The 15,689-nt window shown below is 41.3% G+C and overlaps 1 protein-coding gene across 1 annotated transcript in view; it reads left to right on the top strand.

Moving 5' to 3' along the window:
• The window catches only part of PLD5 (phospholipase D family member 5), a 390,515-nt gene that overhangs the window by 185,774 nt on the left and 189,052 nt on the right, over nucleotides 1-15,689 (top strand). Inside the window, exon 3 of the mRNA XM_044267027.1 lies at nucleotides 14,982-15,150. Within this exon, the coding sequence (XP_044122962.1) occupies nucleotides 14,982-15,150 (169 nt within the window). The remainder of the gene's footprint in view (nucleotides 1-14,981; nucleotides 15,151-15,689) is intronic.

Here is a 15,689-nt window from a genome sequence, read left to right as displayed (position 1 = left end):
GCCTGACACAAAGCAAGTACATAATAAATGTTCAAATACAGTAGTGATGATGGTATTGTTGTTAATCTGATAGGTGTCTAAGGGTAGGTGTCTGATAGGTGTCTAAGGGTAATGACTGTCTTGAATGCAAGCCTGTTCTTGTTTTCCATCATCTGCTTTTCACCACATGCAAACTCTTTGAGGACAGTGTCACGGACATTATATCACTGAACGTCCTGATTCTTTGTTCAGATCTCATATTGGTAAAATATCAAAAGGCAGGGCATTGACTTCTGCTTTCTTCTTTTTAAAAATAAAATATTGGGCTATAGTTAACAGTTGTCTTTATAAAGAATATCTTGTTACAGTTCTGCTTCTCTGAATAACAGTTATTTGTGCATACTTGTATGTAGTCAACATTTTATTTATTTATTTGGAGCGAGAAAGGGAGAGAGAGAGCACAAGTGGGGCAGGGCAGAAGAGTGGGAGAAGGAGAATTCCAATCAGGCTGTACACCTAGCAGGAAGCCCACAGAGCCTGGACACAGGACTTGACCTCACAACCCTGAGCTGATAACAAGAGTCAGGCATTTAACATACGGAGAGCCACTCAGATACCCCAGTTTTTAGTTTATTTTTATTTATGTATAAAATAGTGTTCTAGTTTCATTCTTATGCATGTGGCTCTTCAGTTTTCCTAACACCATTTGTTGGAGAGATTTTCCCATTGGATATTTTCACCTCCTTAGTTGAAGAATGATTGACCATAAAATTGTGGGTTTATTTTAGGTCTTTCTGTTTTGTTTCATTGATCTATGGTGACTGTCTTTGTGCCAGTATCATACTGTTTTGATTACTACAGCTCTGTAGTGTAACTTGAAATCTGGGATTATGATACCCCTGGCTTTGTTCTTTCTCAAGAGTAGTTTGGCTATTCAGGATCTTTTGTGGTTTCATATAAGTTTTAGCATTATTCGTTCTGGTTCTGTGAAAAATGCTGTTGGTATTTTTTTTAATGATTTTATTTATGTATTTGACAGAGAGAGATCACAACTAGGCAGACAGGCAGGCAGAGAGAGAGGAAGGGAAGCAGGCTCCCTGCTGAGCGGATAGCCCGATGTGGGGCTTGATCCCAGGACTCCGGGATCATGACCAGACCCGAAGGGAGAGGCTTTAACCCACTGAGCCACCCAGGCGCCCCTGCTGTTGGTATTTTGATAAGGATTACATTACATTTGTTCATTGCTTTGGGTAGTACAGACATTTTAACAACATTTTTCTTCTAATCCATGAGCATGGAATGTCTCTTCATTTCTTTGTGTTGTCTTCAATTTCTTTCTTCAGTGTTTTATGGTTTCAAGAGTATAGGTCTTTCACTTTCTTGGTTATGGTATTTTATTATTTTTTGTACAACTGTAAATGGGGTTGTTCTCTTGTTTTCTCTCTGCTTCTTCATTATTAGTGTACAAAAATGCAACAGATTTCTGTACTTTGATTCTGTATCCTGCAACCTTACTGAATTCACATGTCAGTTTTAGTAGTTTTTTTGATGGATTCTTTCAGGTTTTCTAAATATAGCATATGTCATCTGAAAAGAGTGAAAGTTTTACTTCTTCCTTATAATTTGGGTGCTTTTATTCCTTTTTCTTGTCTAATTGCTTTGGCAAGGAATTCCAGTACTATGTTGAATAAATGAGAATGGACATCTTGTTTTCTTCCTGACATTATGCCAAAAACTAAAACTCTATTTTTCACTACTGAGGATGATGTTTGCTGTGGGTTCTTCATATATGACATTTATTATGTTGAGATATGTTCCCTCTAAACCTCCTTTGTTGAGGGTTTTTATCATGAGTGGATGTTATACTTTGTCAAATATTTTTCTCTGCCTATTGAAATGGTCATATTATTTTTCCCCTTTCTTTTATTGATGTGGTGTATCACATCCATTGATTTGTGCATACTGAACCACACTTGTACCCTGGGAAAAAGTCCCGCTTGATCATGGTGAATGTTTTTTTTTTAATGTATTGTTGGATTTGGTTTGCTAATATTTGTTTGAGGATTTGCATCTATGTTCATCAGAGATATTGATCTATAGTTCTCCATTTTTGTGGTGTTTTTATCTGGTTTTGGTATTAACGTGATGCTTATCTCATAGAATGAATTTGGAAGTTTTCCTTCCTCCTCTACTTTTTGGAATAGTTTGAGAAGAATAAGTAACTCTTCTTTAAATGTTTGGTAGGATTCACCTCTGAAGCTCTCTCATCCTGGATGTTGGTTTGTTGGGAATTTTTCGATTACTGATTTAATATCATTTCAGGTAAGTGGTCTGTTCAAATTTTTTATTTCCTTCTGATTCCGTTGTGGAAGGTTATATGTTTTTAGAAATTTATCCATTTATTCTATATTGTCCAATTTTTTGGCATATAATATTTCATATTCTCATTTTTTGTGTTCTTTGGTGTTGGTTGTTTCTACTTATTCATTTCTGATTTTGTTTATTTGAGTTCTCTCTCTCTCTCTCTCTCTCTCTCATTTTTGAAGAGTCTGGTTGACAGTTTACCAATTCTGTTGTTCTTTTCAAAAAAACCAACTTCTGTTTTCACTGATCTATTCCATTTTTTGGTAATTTCTATTTCATTTATTTCTGCTCTAATTTTTATTACGCACCCACCCCCCCGCCTCCGTCTGCTGGTTTGGAGTTTTGTTTGTTCTTCTTCTTGCTCCTTTAGGTATAAGGTTAGGTTGTTTGAGATTTGTCTTGCTTCTTGAGGTAGGCCTGCATTACTATAAACTTCCCTTTTAGGAGTACTTTTGCTACATCTCAAAGGCTTTGGACCATTGTGTTTTTATTTTCATTTTTTTTTCCTTTTTACTTCTTTGATTTCTTGGTTGACCCATTCATTGTTTAGTAATATGTTATTTAACCTCCATGTGTTTGTGTTCTATCCAGATTTTTTCTTGTGGTTGATTTCAGGTTTCATAGTGTTATGGTTAGAAAAGGTACATGGTACGACTTCAGTATTTCTAAATTTGTGGAGACTTGGTTTTTTGGCCTAACATGTGCTCTGTCTTGTGGAATGTTCCATGTGTATTTTAAAAGAATGTGTTATTCTGTTGTTTTAAAATGGAATGTTCCAGATGTATCTGTTAAATCCATCTGGTACAATTTGTCATTCAAAGCCACGGTTTCCTTGCTTATGTTCTGGTAGGATGATCTGTCTACTGATGTAAGTGGGGTTTTAAAGTCCCCTACTATTATTGTATCACTGTTGATTACTTTCTTTATGGTTGTTATTAACAGCTTTGTGTATTTGGATGCTCCCATGTTGAGTATATAAATACTTAAAATTGTTATTTCTTCTTAGATGATTCCTTTTACTGTTACATAGAATCCTTCTTTGTCTCTTGTTACAGTCTTTGTTTTAATGTCTATTTTGTCCTCTATTAGTTTTGCCACCCTCACTTTCTTTTGACATCTGTTTGCACCATAAATGATTCTCCATCCCTTCACTTTCAGTCTGCATGTGTCTGTGCGTGCAGCATATAGCTCTTATAGCCAGCATATAAATGGGTCTTGGTTTTTAAATCCATTCTGTTATCCTAAGTCTTTTGACTGGAGCTTTTAGTACATTTACATTTAAAGTAAGTATTGGTAGGTGCATGCTTATTGCCATTTTGTTACTTGTTTTATGATTGTTTTTGTAGTTCTTCCCTATACCTTTCTTCTCTTGCTCTCTTCTATCACCACAAGTGAGCTGTCTTTAGTGTTATATGTGGATTTCTTTCTCATTAATTTTTACATTATCTATTACTGATTTTTTATTTGTTGTTACCATCTTCTGTATATAGGAGTTTATAGTAAGGTGATGGTCATTTAAGTTTGAACCAATTCTTTACTCCTCTCCTCCCCATGTTTTAAGAATATTGTATCATAATTTCTATACTTTTATTTTGTGAGTTCCTTGACTGATTTTTATAGATATACTTATTTTTACTACTTTTTAATTTCCTGCTTTTCTTCCTCTTACTTATAGTTTTTTCTTTCCTCTCAGGGTGTCCCCTGTAACATTTCATGTAGGGCTGGTTTCATGGTCATGAATTCCTTTAACTTTTGTTTTTCTGGTAAACTCTAGCTCTGCTTCTGTTCTGAATGATAGCCTTGCTGGATAGAATATTTTTGGCTGCAGACTTTTTTCCTCTCAGCACTTTGAATATATCATGCCACTCTCTCCTTGCCTGCAAAGTTTCTGCTGAAAAATCAACTGATAATCTTATGGGGTTTCCCTTGTATGTAAGTTTTCTTTTCTCCTGCTGCTTTTAAAATTCTCTGTCACTACTTTTTGCCATTTTAATTACTATATGTCTTGGTGTGCACTTCCTTTGATTTTATTGGGGAATCTCTGTGCCACTTAGGTCTGGATTTCTGTTTCCTTCCATAGGTTCAGACAAATTTCCAGCTATTATTTTTTCAATGAAATCCTCTCTCTTTCTTCTTCTGGGATCTCTAGAATGAGAATTTATTATGCTTGATGGTGTTGCTGAGTTTCCTATATCTGTTCCCATTTTGCATAGTTTTTTTCTCTCTTCTCCATTACTCTGTCCTCCAGCTCATTGATCCTTTCTTCTCCTTCCTCTAGTTTGTTATCTATTCCATTAAGTGTATTTTTAATTTCATTTATTGAGTTTTTAATTTCCGATTGATTCTGTTTTCTATCTTTTGTTAAGGGTCTCACTCATATCGTCCACTCTTCTCAAACCCTATAAGTATCTATATGAAAATTACTTTAAATTGTCTATCAGGCAGATGATGTGTTCTGTTTTGTTTAGTTCTTTTGCTGTAGTTTTGTCCTGATCTTTCATGAGGGACGTATTCCTCTGTTTCCTCATTTTGTCGAACTCTCTGTGTCTGTTTCTCTTTGTTAGGAAACTCAGCTGTATCTCCTGCTTCTGAAAGTAGTGGCTTTATGAAGAAGAGTTCCTGTCATTCCCTTCAGTGCAATGTACCCTGTTCACCAGAATCTGATGCTTCATGGGTGTCTCCTATGAGTGTTACATGCACCCTACCCTTGAGGCTGAGCTGCTTTTTTCTTCAATCCAGTTGTCTGCAATGGCTCTCTCTGCCTTCTGTGGCAGGGTTTGTTCCCTGTGGCCTTAGTGCGCCAGTCAGGGGCCCCTTGGGCTCAAGTTGAGTCAGATCAGATATTCACCAGAGATCTAATAGCCCTGAACTACAGGGCACTTTTCTCGCATTGTCCCCTAAGAAGCTTTTGTTGGAGGGCCACAGTGTGACTGATGTGTGTGGCTCTCTTTCCCTGTCCCCAGGGAAGGAGTCACTTTAGGGTGGTGCTGGCCCCAGTGGGGGCTGCTTGCACACTGCCAGACTTGTGGCACCACCTTACATAGCCTTTGGCCAAGAGCATATTGGATGGGGAGGATCCACAAGGTGCTTGGGTTGGGAGGTTCTGTGTTAGCAGATTTTGCTCTGGTTCCCTGGGGGAGGGGATCTGCAGTGCTGGGCAGGCCTGCCTGGATGGGTGGAGCTGCCAAATCTTGGGGGTTGGGGCAAGTTAGGTATTGAGCATGGGGGCTATGCTGGTTTCTGTAGGTGACTGTGTGTTTATACCGTATGGGGGAGGCAGATACATGGTGTCGGCCAGGCCCTTTGTTCCTGGAGAGGTCTCCCAAGGATCCTGTCTATCTAGCACTTTGAGATGAATAAACAAATCTCCCTCCCATATACCTCATGTGTTTTTTAAACCATTGCTTCTCTGTGGGGCTGGGGTTTTTTGGCTGTCTCTTTAAGGGTGGGGACTCAGCTTCCTCTCATCCTCCTGGCTCTCCCCAAATCAAGCCAGCTGGATTATTAAAGTTCCAGGTTTGAAGACCTGGTGGTTGTAAGAACTCAAGGAATTCAGCTCCTCTGATTTTCAGAGCCAAATGTTTATAAGGATTTGTCTTCCCCTGCAGGCTCCCTGACTGAGGGTCTGTTGCTCACCCCCTCTGCACCTGCAGGTCCCTCCCTCCCACAGATGGTCCTGCTGTCCGTTTAGCTCCCCACTGCGTCTCTGTCCTTCTTACCCTCTTCCATGTGGCCTCTTCTCGCCTTTAGGTGTGGAATCATTCTGGCAGTCTTCGGCTTGTTTTCTGGGTTATTTACACTGATAGGAGTGTATCTTGTATTTACGGGACAAGGTGAGCTTAGGGTCCTCCTGCTCCATCATCTTCCCCAAAAGTCCTCTCGCTTTCTTTTTTTATCTTCATCCTTCTTGTGCTTCTTTCTCCCTTTATTCTTTTTTCCTTTCTGGGCCGGAATCTAGAAATAGTGAACCAAGGAAAATGTGCCTTCCTGTCACTAGATCGTCTGGTCGAGGTGGACTGACAGGGTGGAGTGTAAAACAAGGAGGGGGCGTGGGGAAGCTGTCGCTCATATCTTCCCCTCTTCTCTGGACAAGATTGGGACTGGGACCCAAACGGACATTCCCCTCTAGGGTGGTGGCCTCTGTTGTCTGATGTGAGTCTACTTCCCCCCTCACCCTGCCAGAGACCCAGGGTGTGCTATGCAAACCTTCTGGGATAAGCCCAGTACCTAATCTGGTGTGAAATGCACATGAGCTCAGGTGTACCTGAATTTACATCCCAGCTCTCTAGCATTCCATCTAGCCAGATGACACCTGGCTCGAACCTCCCTTGTTCACTGATGGTGATGTGTAAGGTTAACTTGTGAACTGTGATATGCAGACAAAGGATAATCACTACAGTTATAATTCTTCCTCTACTGCCCTACTGCGTCTCTTTTAGAGGGAGAACGCTTTAGTTGCTCTTCACTTAATACCATTATAGGCCTGGAATTAATGAGGCTGTCATCAGAACTTTCTAGATTTATGGAAACAGGGATCTGCTGTTGCCTACTCAAACTCACTATTGTGTTCTTTGCCACTGTTTCTTCAGAAGTCAATTTAAAGGTTAATGCGAATGAAATACTTAGTGACAAAAAATATGAAAGTATTCAAAAACTGAAAGAGACCTCAAAAAACACAGGAGAGAATTCACAGGAGCCTCTCCTGGCAGTACTTGCGACAGCGTGAGCAGCACAGGGAATAATGACAGAATAGAGAACTATACTTTACATTAAAAAAGTGAATCCATGAATCCACACTAATGAAACATTTTTTTTAAAAAATCTTAAGGGTGATAGGAGAAGGAAAAGTTTTTCCTGGCAGAATAACACCAAATAACAAATACAGCATTGATGATAGAAAATTGTCAACAAGATCGGTTCAGTCAAGAATCAGAAGTGGATGGATGGCAGATCGGTGAGTGAAATGTTGGGTGATAGGATATTTTCAGGTTCCTCTGTAACGTTTACTTATTACTTACAGAGGGAAGAAAGGTACTGTTATTGGAGAAATCTGGCAAACACTCCCTTCCCCAAGGGATGAAACTTAGCATCTCCAGTAGAGAGACAACCCGGTATCATGTCGCCTCTTATGATGCACTTGGAAGGACATGTTACGTGGGTCGTGTTCCTGCCAAAAATATTTAACCTAAAGCTAATCATGAGGCAACAGTCAAGGAAATCAAATCCAGGACTATTTAGCAAAACAACAGGCTTGGGCTCTTCTAAATTAGCAACCTCAAGGAAAACAAGCAAAACTAAAGAAACAAAAAAGGCTAAGGAATTCTCCTAGGCTAAAGAGACCTGACAGCTAAATGCAGTGAGTGAACGTTATTAAATGGATCTTGGATCCTTTAAAAAAAAAAAAAAAAAAGGAATAAAAAAGGAAAGAAAGAAAAGAAACTGGGACCAAGGACCTTATTGGGACACCTGAGAAAATTTAAATATTGGTAATAGCTCTGTATCAGTGTTAAATCTCCTGTGCGATTATTGCAGATTCAGAGATAAATTATCCTGATGTCTACAGCTTATTCTCAAATGGTTTTCTAAAATGTGTGTGTGTGTGTGTGTAATATTACATATATATACGTAACTTTTTTGCAATGAATATATTCAGTCACTCCATACTCTTCTAGCAACTTTTCTGTGGATTTGAGATTTTTTTCAGAATAAAAAGTTGGCCTAAAATTATTAAAACAATTAATAATTACTTTACGGATTACTTTAATATTCAACAATGTTAATCCCTATGCCGGATCAAGAATTTTCAGGACACTGTTAGCCTGCCAGACCTCACTGATGTTTTTACTGCTATCTTTCACAAGTAAACCCAAATTCTTGGAAAAAAATGAAACCTATGTCTCAGCCTGCATTAGCGCAGACTGACAGAGGTCTGTACCGATTATATTCATGTCCAGGGGTGGCCATCGATGCCAGACACCCTAGTGTCTTTGTCTGCCTTGTCTGTCCTGGGCTTTACTTACAACCAGGTGACCCCAAATGAGGGAACAAAATCTGCATCCTCTTACTTTGAGTCCCCATCTAACTGTATTGATGAACTAAGGCTCTCTGTTCAGTTTCATCAATTAACGCCATCAGAAAGCTAACAGGTATGCAGTGAAAGTCACTGAATTGACCAGCCATGCCCCTATGTATATAATCAAGTCCTACTAAGAGCTCCATTGCAGTAGGCAATGAAAATAGATTTCACTTTGAAAATGTCACACAGGTCCTAGTTTACAAGCCTCCTTGGAGCCAATATATGTAGACTCTTCCTACTTACTGTGTTTTATCAGTTTGAGAACCTCGAGAAATTTTTAATTAATTAAATACGTTTTCAGACTCTCAGTTACTTGAAAAAAATATCTTTAATTTAGTGCTTCCTATGAAGCCAGCTCTGAGAAAAGCACTTGACAGAGATCATCTCCTGTAATCCTCATAGTAACTTTTTTTCAGAAATGGAAACTGAGTTGAAGAGGTTAATCATTTGTCTAACGTCATACAGCTAATAACGGGCAGAGCTAGATTTTGTTCTACCTTATAACGAATCCTTTCCTCTTAAATACTTCTCTGTAATATTTCCAAAATCAAGGGTGAAAATGTATTTATAATCATCTTTTCATTTGCTAGCATACACACACCATGTTTTAAAAACTTGCAAAGGCAGGGACTATAGTTTTTAGTAGCTTAGTGGAGGGAAACTGTAGGTAGTTCTTTAAGAAGGTAAAATATGTTTCTGGATCGAAAGAGAAATTTTGGTGATTGCATTAAGTTTGGAGAATACATCCATACTATTAATAAGAACAGCTAGAGTTCTATTTTAAAATCTATTAAAAATGTAAAATGCATTTTTGAAAATGTGTTTCTTCTACTCGAGCTCCCTGGACTCACAGTTCAAATCATTTGTAGTTTATCTCAAAGTACTATGAAAAGAGGCACAAAGAGGTTTTTGCTGGATTGTAACTTTGTATATTCAGCTTTTCCCCTTGTTGTTAGGTGTCAAGAACCGCGTTACAGCCTTTGGGCATAGTTCTGTTAGAGAGGGTGAAAGCGGGCATTCCAGGGATTTGCCCAGAGGTGAATTTTAATGAGGTCTGCCTCCTTCTCGCCTTGCTTGCCAAGGAGGAGGACAGGGAGGGCTGTCAGTGCACAGAAATGAGTTCTGTATGTATGCTAATTAGATCAGGGCCCTGGAGAGTAGCCAGCTATTGGCCATTAAAGGGAATAAAATGATAGGTCACAGAAAGTAGTCATTTTAAAGCTGATTTCTGGAGGCGGCTTCTAGCCGGGCGTGGGAGCCCAGGGCTGTGTCACAGAGGAACCATCACTGTCCCCAGGTCTCGTGGAGGGGAGAAGTGAGGAGGTGAGCAGGGTCCTCGTGCAGCGGCTTTCCCTGGAATTTGTTACCCGTGCACCAGCGTGTCTGCAGACCTGGGCTGGTGTCTCTATTTTCATTCTTAGTAAGAAATTGTAGTTGACTTTGATAGTAAGAAACAGATAATGATGATACATTTGGGTTTCCTTGGCTTCTAGGCTGTTTTCCTCCTCCTCCCTTCAGTCTTTCCAGGCCTTTCTTCTGTCTTCCTTCCTTGGCCCACTTTCTCTACCAGGCGCCAGTGATCAGATGTTTCTCGTAACTGGCTTTGTCCCAATTCTCTTCTCTTGGAAATCTCTCTTGGTAATCCTGCCCACTTCTAAGGCTTGAGCAATGGGGGAGAAATCTTATTAGAAGAAAGAGTAGATGATGCACTTTGGCCGAGGAAAATGAGAGGGTGAAGAAGAACAAAGGCTTTTACTGGGGGATCTCAGAATTGCAGAGATTCTGGAGGAATCCAGAAAAGTATCGTGACCATGTGGGGAAAGCAAGAGGTTTTTATGAGAAAGAAGGAGGGATTAATTCCATGATTTAGGAAAAAAAAGGGGGGGGGGAATGCCATTAATTTGGTGCTGACCCGTTGAGCTGTTTTGGGTTCTTAGCTTATTAATGATTTTATTGGTACTTTCAAATGAATGTCCCTGACACGTATTAATTAATTTCACTGTCCTTGTGTGATCCAAATGTTAGTTGCTCCACTGAAATTTTATGAACAAAACCATTCGGAAAACGGTCGCTGGTTATGGCTCATTTCAATGGTTTGTTAGTTGGAGACGTAAATGGAACTTTGCAATGGAGTCGTCTTCTTCTTCTTCTTCTTTTTTTTTTAGATTTTATTTATTTATTTGAGAGAGAGAGTGTGTGTGCACATGAGCAGGGGGGAGAGGGAGAAGCCGACTCCGCTGAGCGGGGAGCCTGATGTAGGACTCGATCCCAGAACCCTGAGATCATGACCTGAACTGAAGGCAGCTGCTTAACTGACTGAGCCACCCAGGCATCCCTAAGCTGAGTCTCTGATGTGCAGAAATGTTATACAATCCCACATGCGTTGTCAGGCCAGGAAATGCTCTCTAACCCTTCCATGCCACAGACCTTTGCACTCAGGGGCAGCCTGATGAGGGTATAGCGCTCTGATGAACCCTGCCTTGAATAATGTTTTTATTTTTTAATTAGTTAATGAAATTTTAAAAGGTTTTCTTTCTAAGTAATCTCCACACCCAACATAGGACTTGAACCTACAACCCTGAGATCAAGAGTCACCCGCTTTACCAACTCAGCCAGCCTGGTGCCCTGAACAGTGTTTTTAAATGCATGAATTAAACACATAGGATGGCAACCAATAACGCTGAAATAAAGTTATCAAATATTTTTAAAAAATCTGTGGAGGAGGAAGGTATATCGTGCACTACCTCTTCATGAAACAACAAGATCTGACAACCCCCAGAATTTCAAAGCAATGCTGAGTACTCGGAGATGTTCATGGCAGCCGTACCGTGGTCGGCTGATTGTCCCTGGGGACGGACTCCTAAGTGCTTCTAGTATTCCTGTGGGGTTTTGCCTGTCTTCGTAACTGGGGGGAATGTTGTATTTCAGTTAGAGAGCAAGGAGACTAAAGATCAGGTTCACAGAGTCCTGTGACTCTTATCCATGGATCCAAGGGTAAGAACACCTGGTCTGAAGATTTCTAGAGGAGACTGGAGATCCTTATTTGTCTGCCTGCCAGGTGCCGCAGGACATGCCTGGAGGAAAGGGATGGCGAAGAGCCAGTGACAGGTGGGCACTTCCTCCACATCCTCATCCCATCTGCTCCGTTTGTCTGGGCTTCTTGGGTCTTCTCTTGTCTTCCTGAGCTTCCCTGTTGCCCTGAAGTGAAATCAAAACTAGTCGCTTCTCTTTATCAGCAGCTGTTCTGTTTTGGTTTTGTTTGTTGGAGGGATTCTCTCTGGTTCGATTTCTAAATATAGTCTCTAGGGGCACCTGGGTGGCTCAGTTGGTTGAGCGTCCGGATCTTGGCTGCTGCTGAGGTCATGATCTCAGAGTTCTGGGACTGAAACCCGCAGCGGGCTCCGCACTTAGCGTGGAGTCCATTTGAGGATTCTCTCCCTCTTCCTCTGCCCTTCCCTGTGCTTTTTCTCTCTCTAAAATAAATGGATGAACCTTTTTAAAAAACATATCATCTGGTTATAGAGGAGGCTGAAACTGATCATTGTCTGGGGGTTCTTTCCCTCATGCTTCAGTTAAAACAGATAATTGGGCTTTAAATGTGGATAGAGGTTAAAAATACCAAACATCAACCTCTGTCAAAGGTTGTGAAGTAGATTTTTTAAAACCCTCCCTCCACCTTTTAAAACCTCGTCTTATCTTGGCTTCTCAAACACTGAATCCCCCTGGATGTCTCTTGCTTTCCTGCCTCTGTTTTGGTCCCTTCTGAATCCTTGTCTGTTTCGCTCTCTATCAACAGAAATACTCCCCATGTTAGGCTTTGGACTTTCTCTCTTCATTTGTTCCCCCTGATGATCTCTCCCAATCCTTGGTCTATTTGATCTACCTCCTTCCCGTGTTCCTTGTCCTTTTCAATGGACCTGCCCCCCCACCCCCATCTTTCCAGTTGTTCCGATTTCAGGAACACTCAGCATAGATTCTTTGGTTACTTCCTGTGCCCTGAGCAATAGGTTAGGCACTAGGGCTACAATACTGAGCCAGTGCATTCCTGTACCCCACCGTCTATCAGGGAAAGTCAGCCTTGAACAAGTGATTTCAAGAAGGAATAGGTTGGAGGGGGAATAGCCGGTCATGCAAGGCTTGGTCATAAGAGAGAGCTAGCCTCGTTGCTGGGGGGGTGGGGGGGAGTCTCTCAGAAGAAGTAATATTTAAATCAGGACCTTGTTGGCTAGTTGAGACACAGTAGCGTGGGATTGGTGACTGGGAAGATCTGCATGACGTGTCTGGTGTGGCTTTGGTGTAAAGTGGAAAGAGGGCATTTGAGTTCAGTGAGGCTATGAGGAGGCAGGACCGGACTGGCTGTAAACACTTGCCAACCATCTTCGAGGGCTGGGGTGGGCATCGCCCTAAGGGCACTGGGGAAGCCCGCAGGAGGTGTTCATCAAGCAGCAGAGAGCTAAGGTTTACATTGTTAAATGATTACCCCGAGTACCGTATGGACCACAGTTGGGAGGGGCGAGAATCCAGTAAGGAGACAGTGGAAGATGGTTATGGTCGCCCCCTTAAGAGACCATGTGTCGACCTTACAGGAAAATTTCAGTCACCCCTGGCTCCTGCCTGTTCGTCCTTCACATTCTCATCAAACACATCAAACACTAAATCTTTTCAGATTCGGTTCCTAAAACCGCATTGACTGCACACCTCTTCTTATTCCCACTGACTGACTTCAGATTTCTCATTTACCTTCCTGAGGTGGCTCAGCCATGTCTACGCTCTACCGGCTTTTCACTTCCGGGTCTCCCTTTTCTCCTTCCGGTGGCAGGCAGTGGGCCTGCCAGGGAGCCCATGGTGTACTCGGCTGCTCCCAAATGCACCAAAGAGAAGCCCAAGCCACAGTGTGGGCCCTCCTGGTGTCGTCTCTCCTTTCTGCTAAGACAAGCTCCTGTTCCTCCCGCCTCACCCCTCCTAGGCTCACTTCACAAATATCCAAGGATCCAGTTCGGCAGGCTCCTTCCTCTACCTAGACCTCCTGTCCCCTCCAGCTCATCCACAGACACATTTCAAGTCCCTCCTCCTCCAATTTCCCATGCCCCCAAGCCTCAACCAGAATTAATCTCTCCTTCCTGCCCCTGCACAGACGTACTTTGGATGATGCATTATCTATCTAATTAAACTTCCTACTCCTGTTTCACTGCCGCATAGAGCCTGCCTCCCGTTTGAATTATTATGTATGAGATCGGCTCACTCTCCAGATTGTAAATTCCAGAGGACTAGGGATATTTGTCACAGTCATTTCTGTGCTGCCTGGCCTCTGCTTATCAGACCCCAACAAACGTTAAATTTGATTGTGGATGGCAGCGGGATGATTGGGAACCCCAAATCGTGGACGTCTCCGAGTCACACACCCAACCCCATTCTAGCTGTAATAGTCATCAAATGCACAAGAACAAAAAAAAATTTTTTTTTTTTTTTTTACTAAGACTACTGCTTTTGTTGCTAAAATTGCTAAATGGGACAAGTACCATTAGGAGAAACAGCTAACGGTTTTAGTGAGGAGTACCAGGTTCCCTGTTGGAAGTTGAAATTCATTCTTTAGGTATTTCTTGAGCCCTGATTATGTTCCCAGCACTGGGGAGGCATAGCCACAAATGAAACGGATCTCTATACTGGGAGTATTTACAGGTGTGCAGTTTTCCATCAAGAGTTGCAGGATAATTTCCATTTCTGAAATGGGGGGAAAGATAGTTCAGTTCTTTATTTAAACATTATGTGTCCCGTGGCTGACTCAGGAGTGAAAATCATACCGTCTTCTCCTGCGTACTGACCAGAAACAGGACAGTGGATGTATTGTTAATATGCATGGGACTATCAAAGGACAAAACACATTTATTGGGACGCTTTTGTTGTATCTTATTTAAGTTTTGATTATTGTGATTATTTTATCTATTCCTTATCACCCACTATGTTGAAATCCTCCCACAGGCAGGTTTTGAATGTTTCCTCGTATCATTTTATGCTTTGGGGCTGGGAAGCATCAGTAGATGCTAAGCAGTAATAATAGTATGTATTATTTTTATTTTCCAGTAATAAAAAAACTCATAATATTTCAGTTTCAAAATTAGTTCTATATACGCCCAACATTGTCCTAGAAACGAGGTATGCAAAATGTAACTTATGGCCAAAAGTAGCTCGCAGAAGTGCTCTTGTATGTAAGAATTGCATGGCTATAGGAAAAAAAGGAATATATTACTAGAGGAAGTTGCTTGTGTGGGAAGCTCTGAATTTTTTTCAAAGCTAGTCAGAAACTGGACTTTAGGACATATGCAGTGATTTTCTGAAATACAAGCAAAACCTGGAGAAAACCAGAGCATCTAAATTCTCACAGCTGGGAAGTTTAGCAGAGGGAACATATAAGAGGCCTCTGGCAGAAAATGTAAATAATGAGGAACGTGTCTATTCGAAAAAAGTACAGTATGTTCCAGATGTCTCTGTATGCATGTATAAAGATCTATGGCTTCAAATTTGACTAGATTTTGTTTGTTTGTTTTTCAAAATCTTTTCTAAGAATTGCCCTGGTGGAAAATATTCCTGAAGGCCTTAACTATTCAGAAAATGCACCATTTCACTTATCACTTTTCCAAGGCTGGATGAACTTACTCAACATGGCCCAAAAGTCTGTTGACATAGTGTCCTCCCATTGGGATCTCAACCACAGTCATCCATCAGCATGTCAGGTAAGCTGCATCCTCTCTGTGTGTGATGCTTCTACTTCCGTGCATCTCCCGCGCCTTCATGTTTCTTGCCTTCACTTCTCCAGTTCAAGGTCTCTTTTTCAGTCCACCTCCCCCACCCACGGTACCCATACATCATCGCATTCATGTGTATGTGCCTTCGTTGATCATGTGTCCGCTCAGCTCCTGCTAGAATGCCAGGTTTTCAAGGGCAAACTCGTGGTTTGTCTGTGCGTACTCTAGGCTGTCTGTTGATTTGGACCATTTTGGGGGACGCTGTCCACACCGCAGTATCCGTTGACAGCATGCCCCCGAATTCTGCTTTGCTCCCCCTGCATGCTTGTGGCGTGAACCCCATGCCTGCTTGCCGAGGCATTTATGTGGTTAATTGGTGTCCTATTTCGCCTGGAGGACCCAGAGCCAACTTTTTTTTTTAAATAGTGGAATCGAACTTCCCATTATACTTGTATATTCTTGGCTCTGTCCCGTTTGAGTGAAGAGGAGAGAGAAATGTGTTAATTCCAAGAACAGCCTTGAGAAGT

This window comes from Neovison vison, chromosome 10, assembly GCF_020171115.1.
Source record: "Neovison vison isolate M4711 chromosome 10, ASM_NN_V1, whole genome shotgun sequence".
NCBI classification, from domain to species: Eukaryota; Metazoa; Chordata; class Mammalia; order Carnivora; family Mustelidae; genus Neogale; species Neogale vison.
The sequence above is the reverse complement of the archived record's forward strand: the minus strand, read 5'-3'. Positions and strand labels throughout refer to the sequence as shown.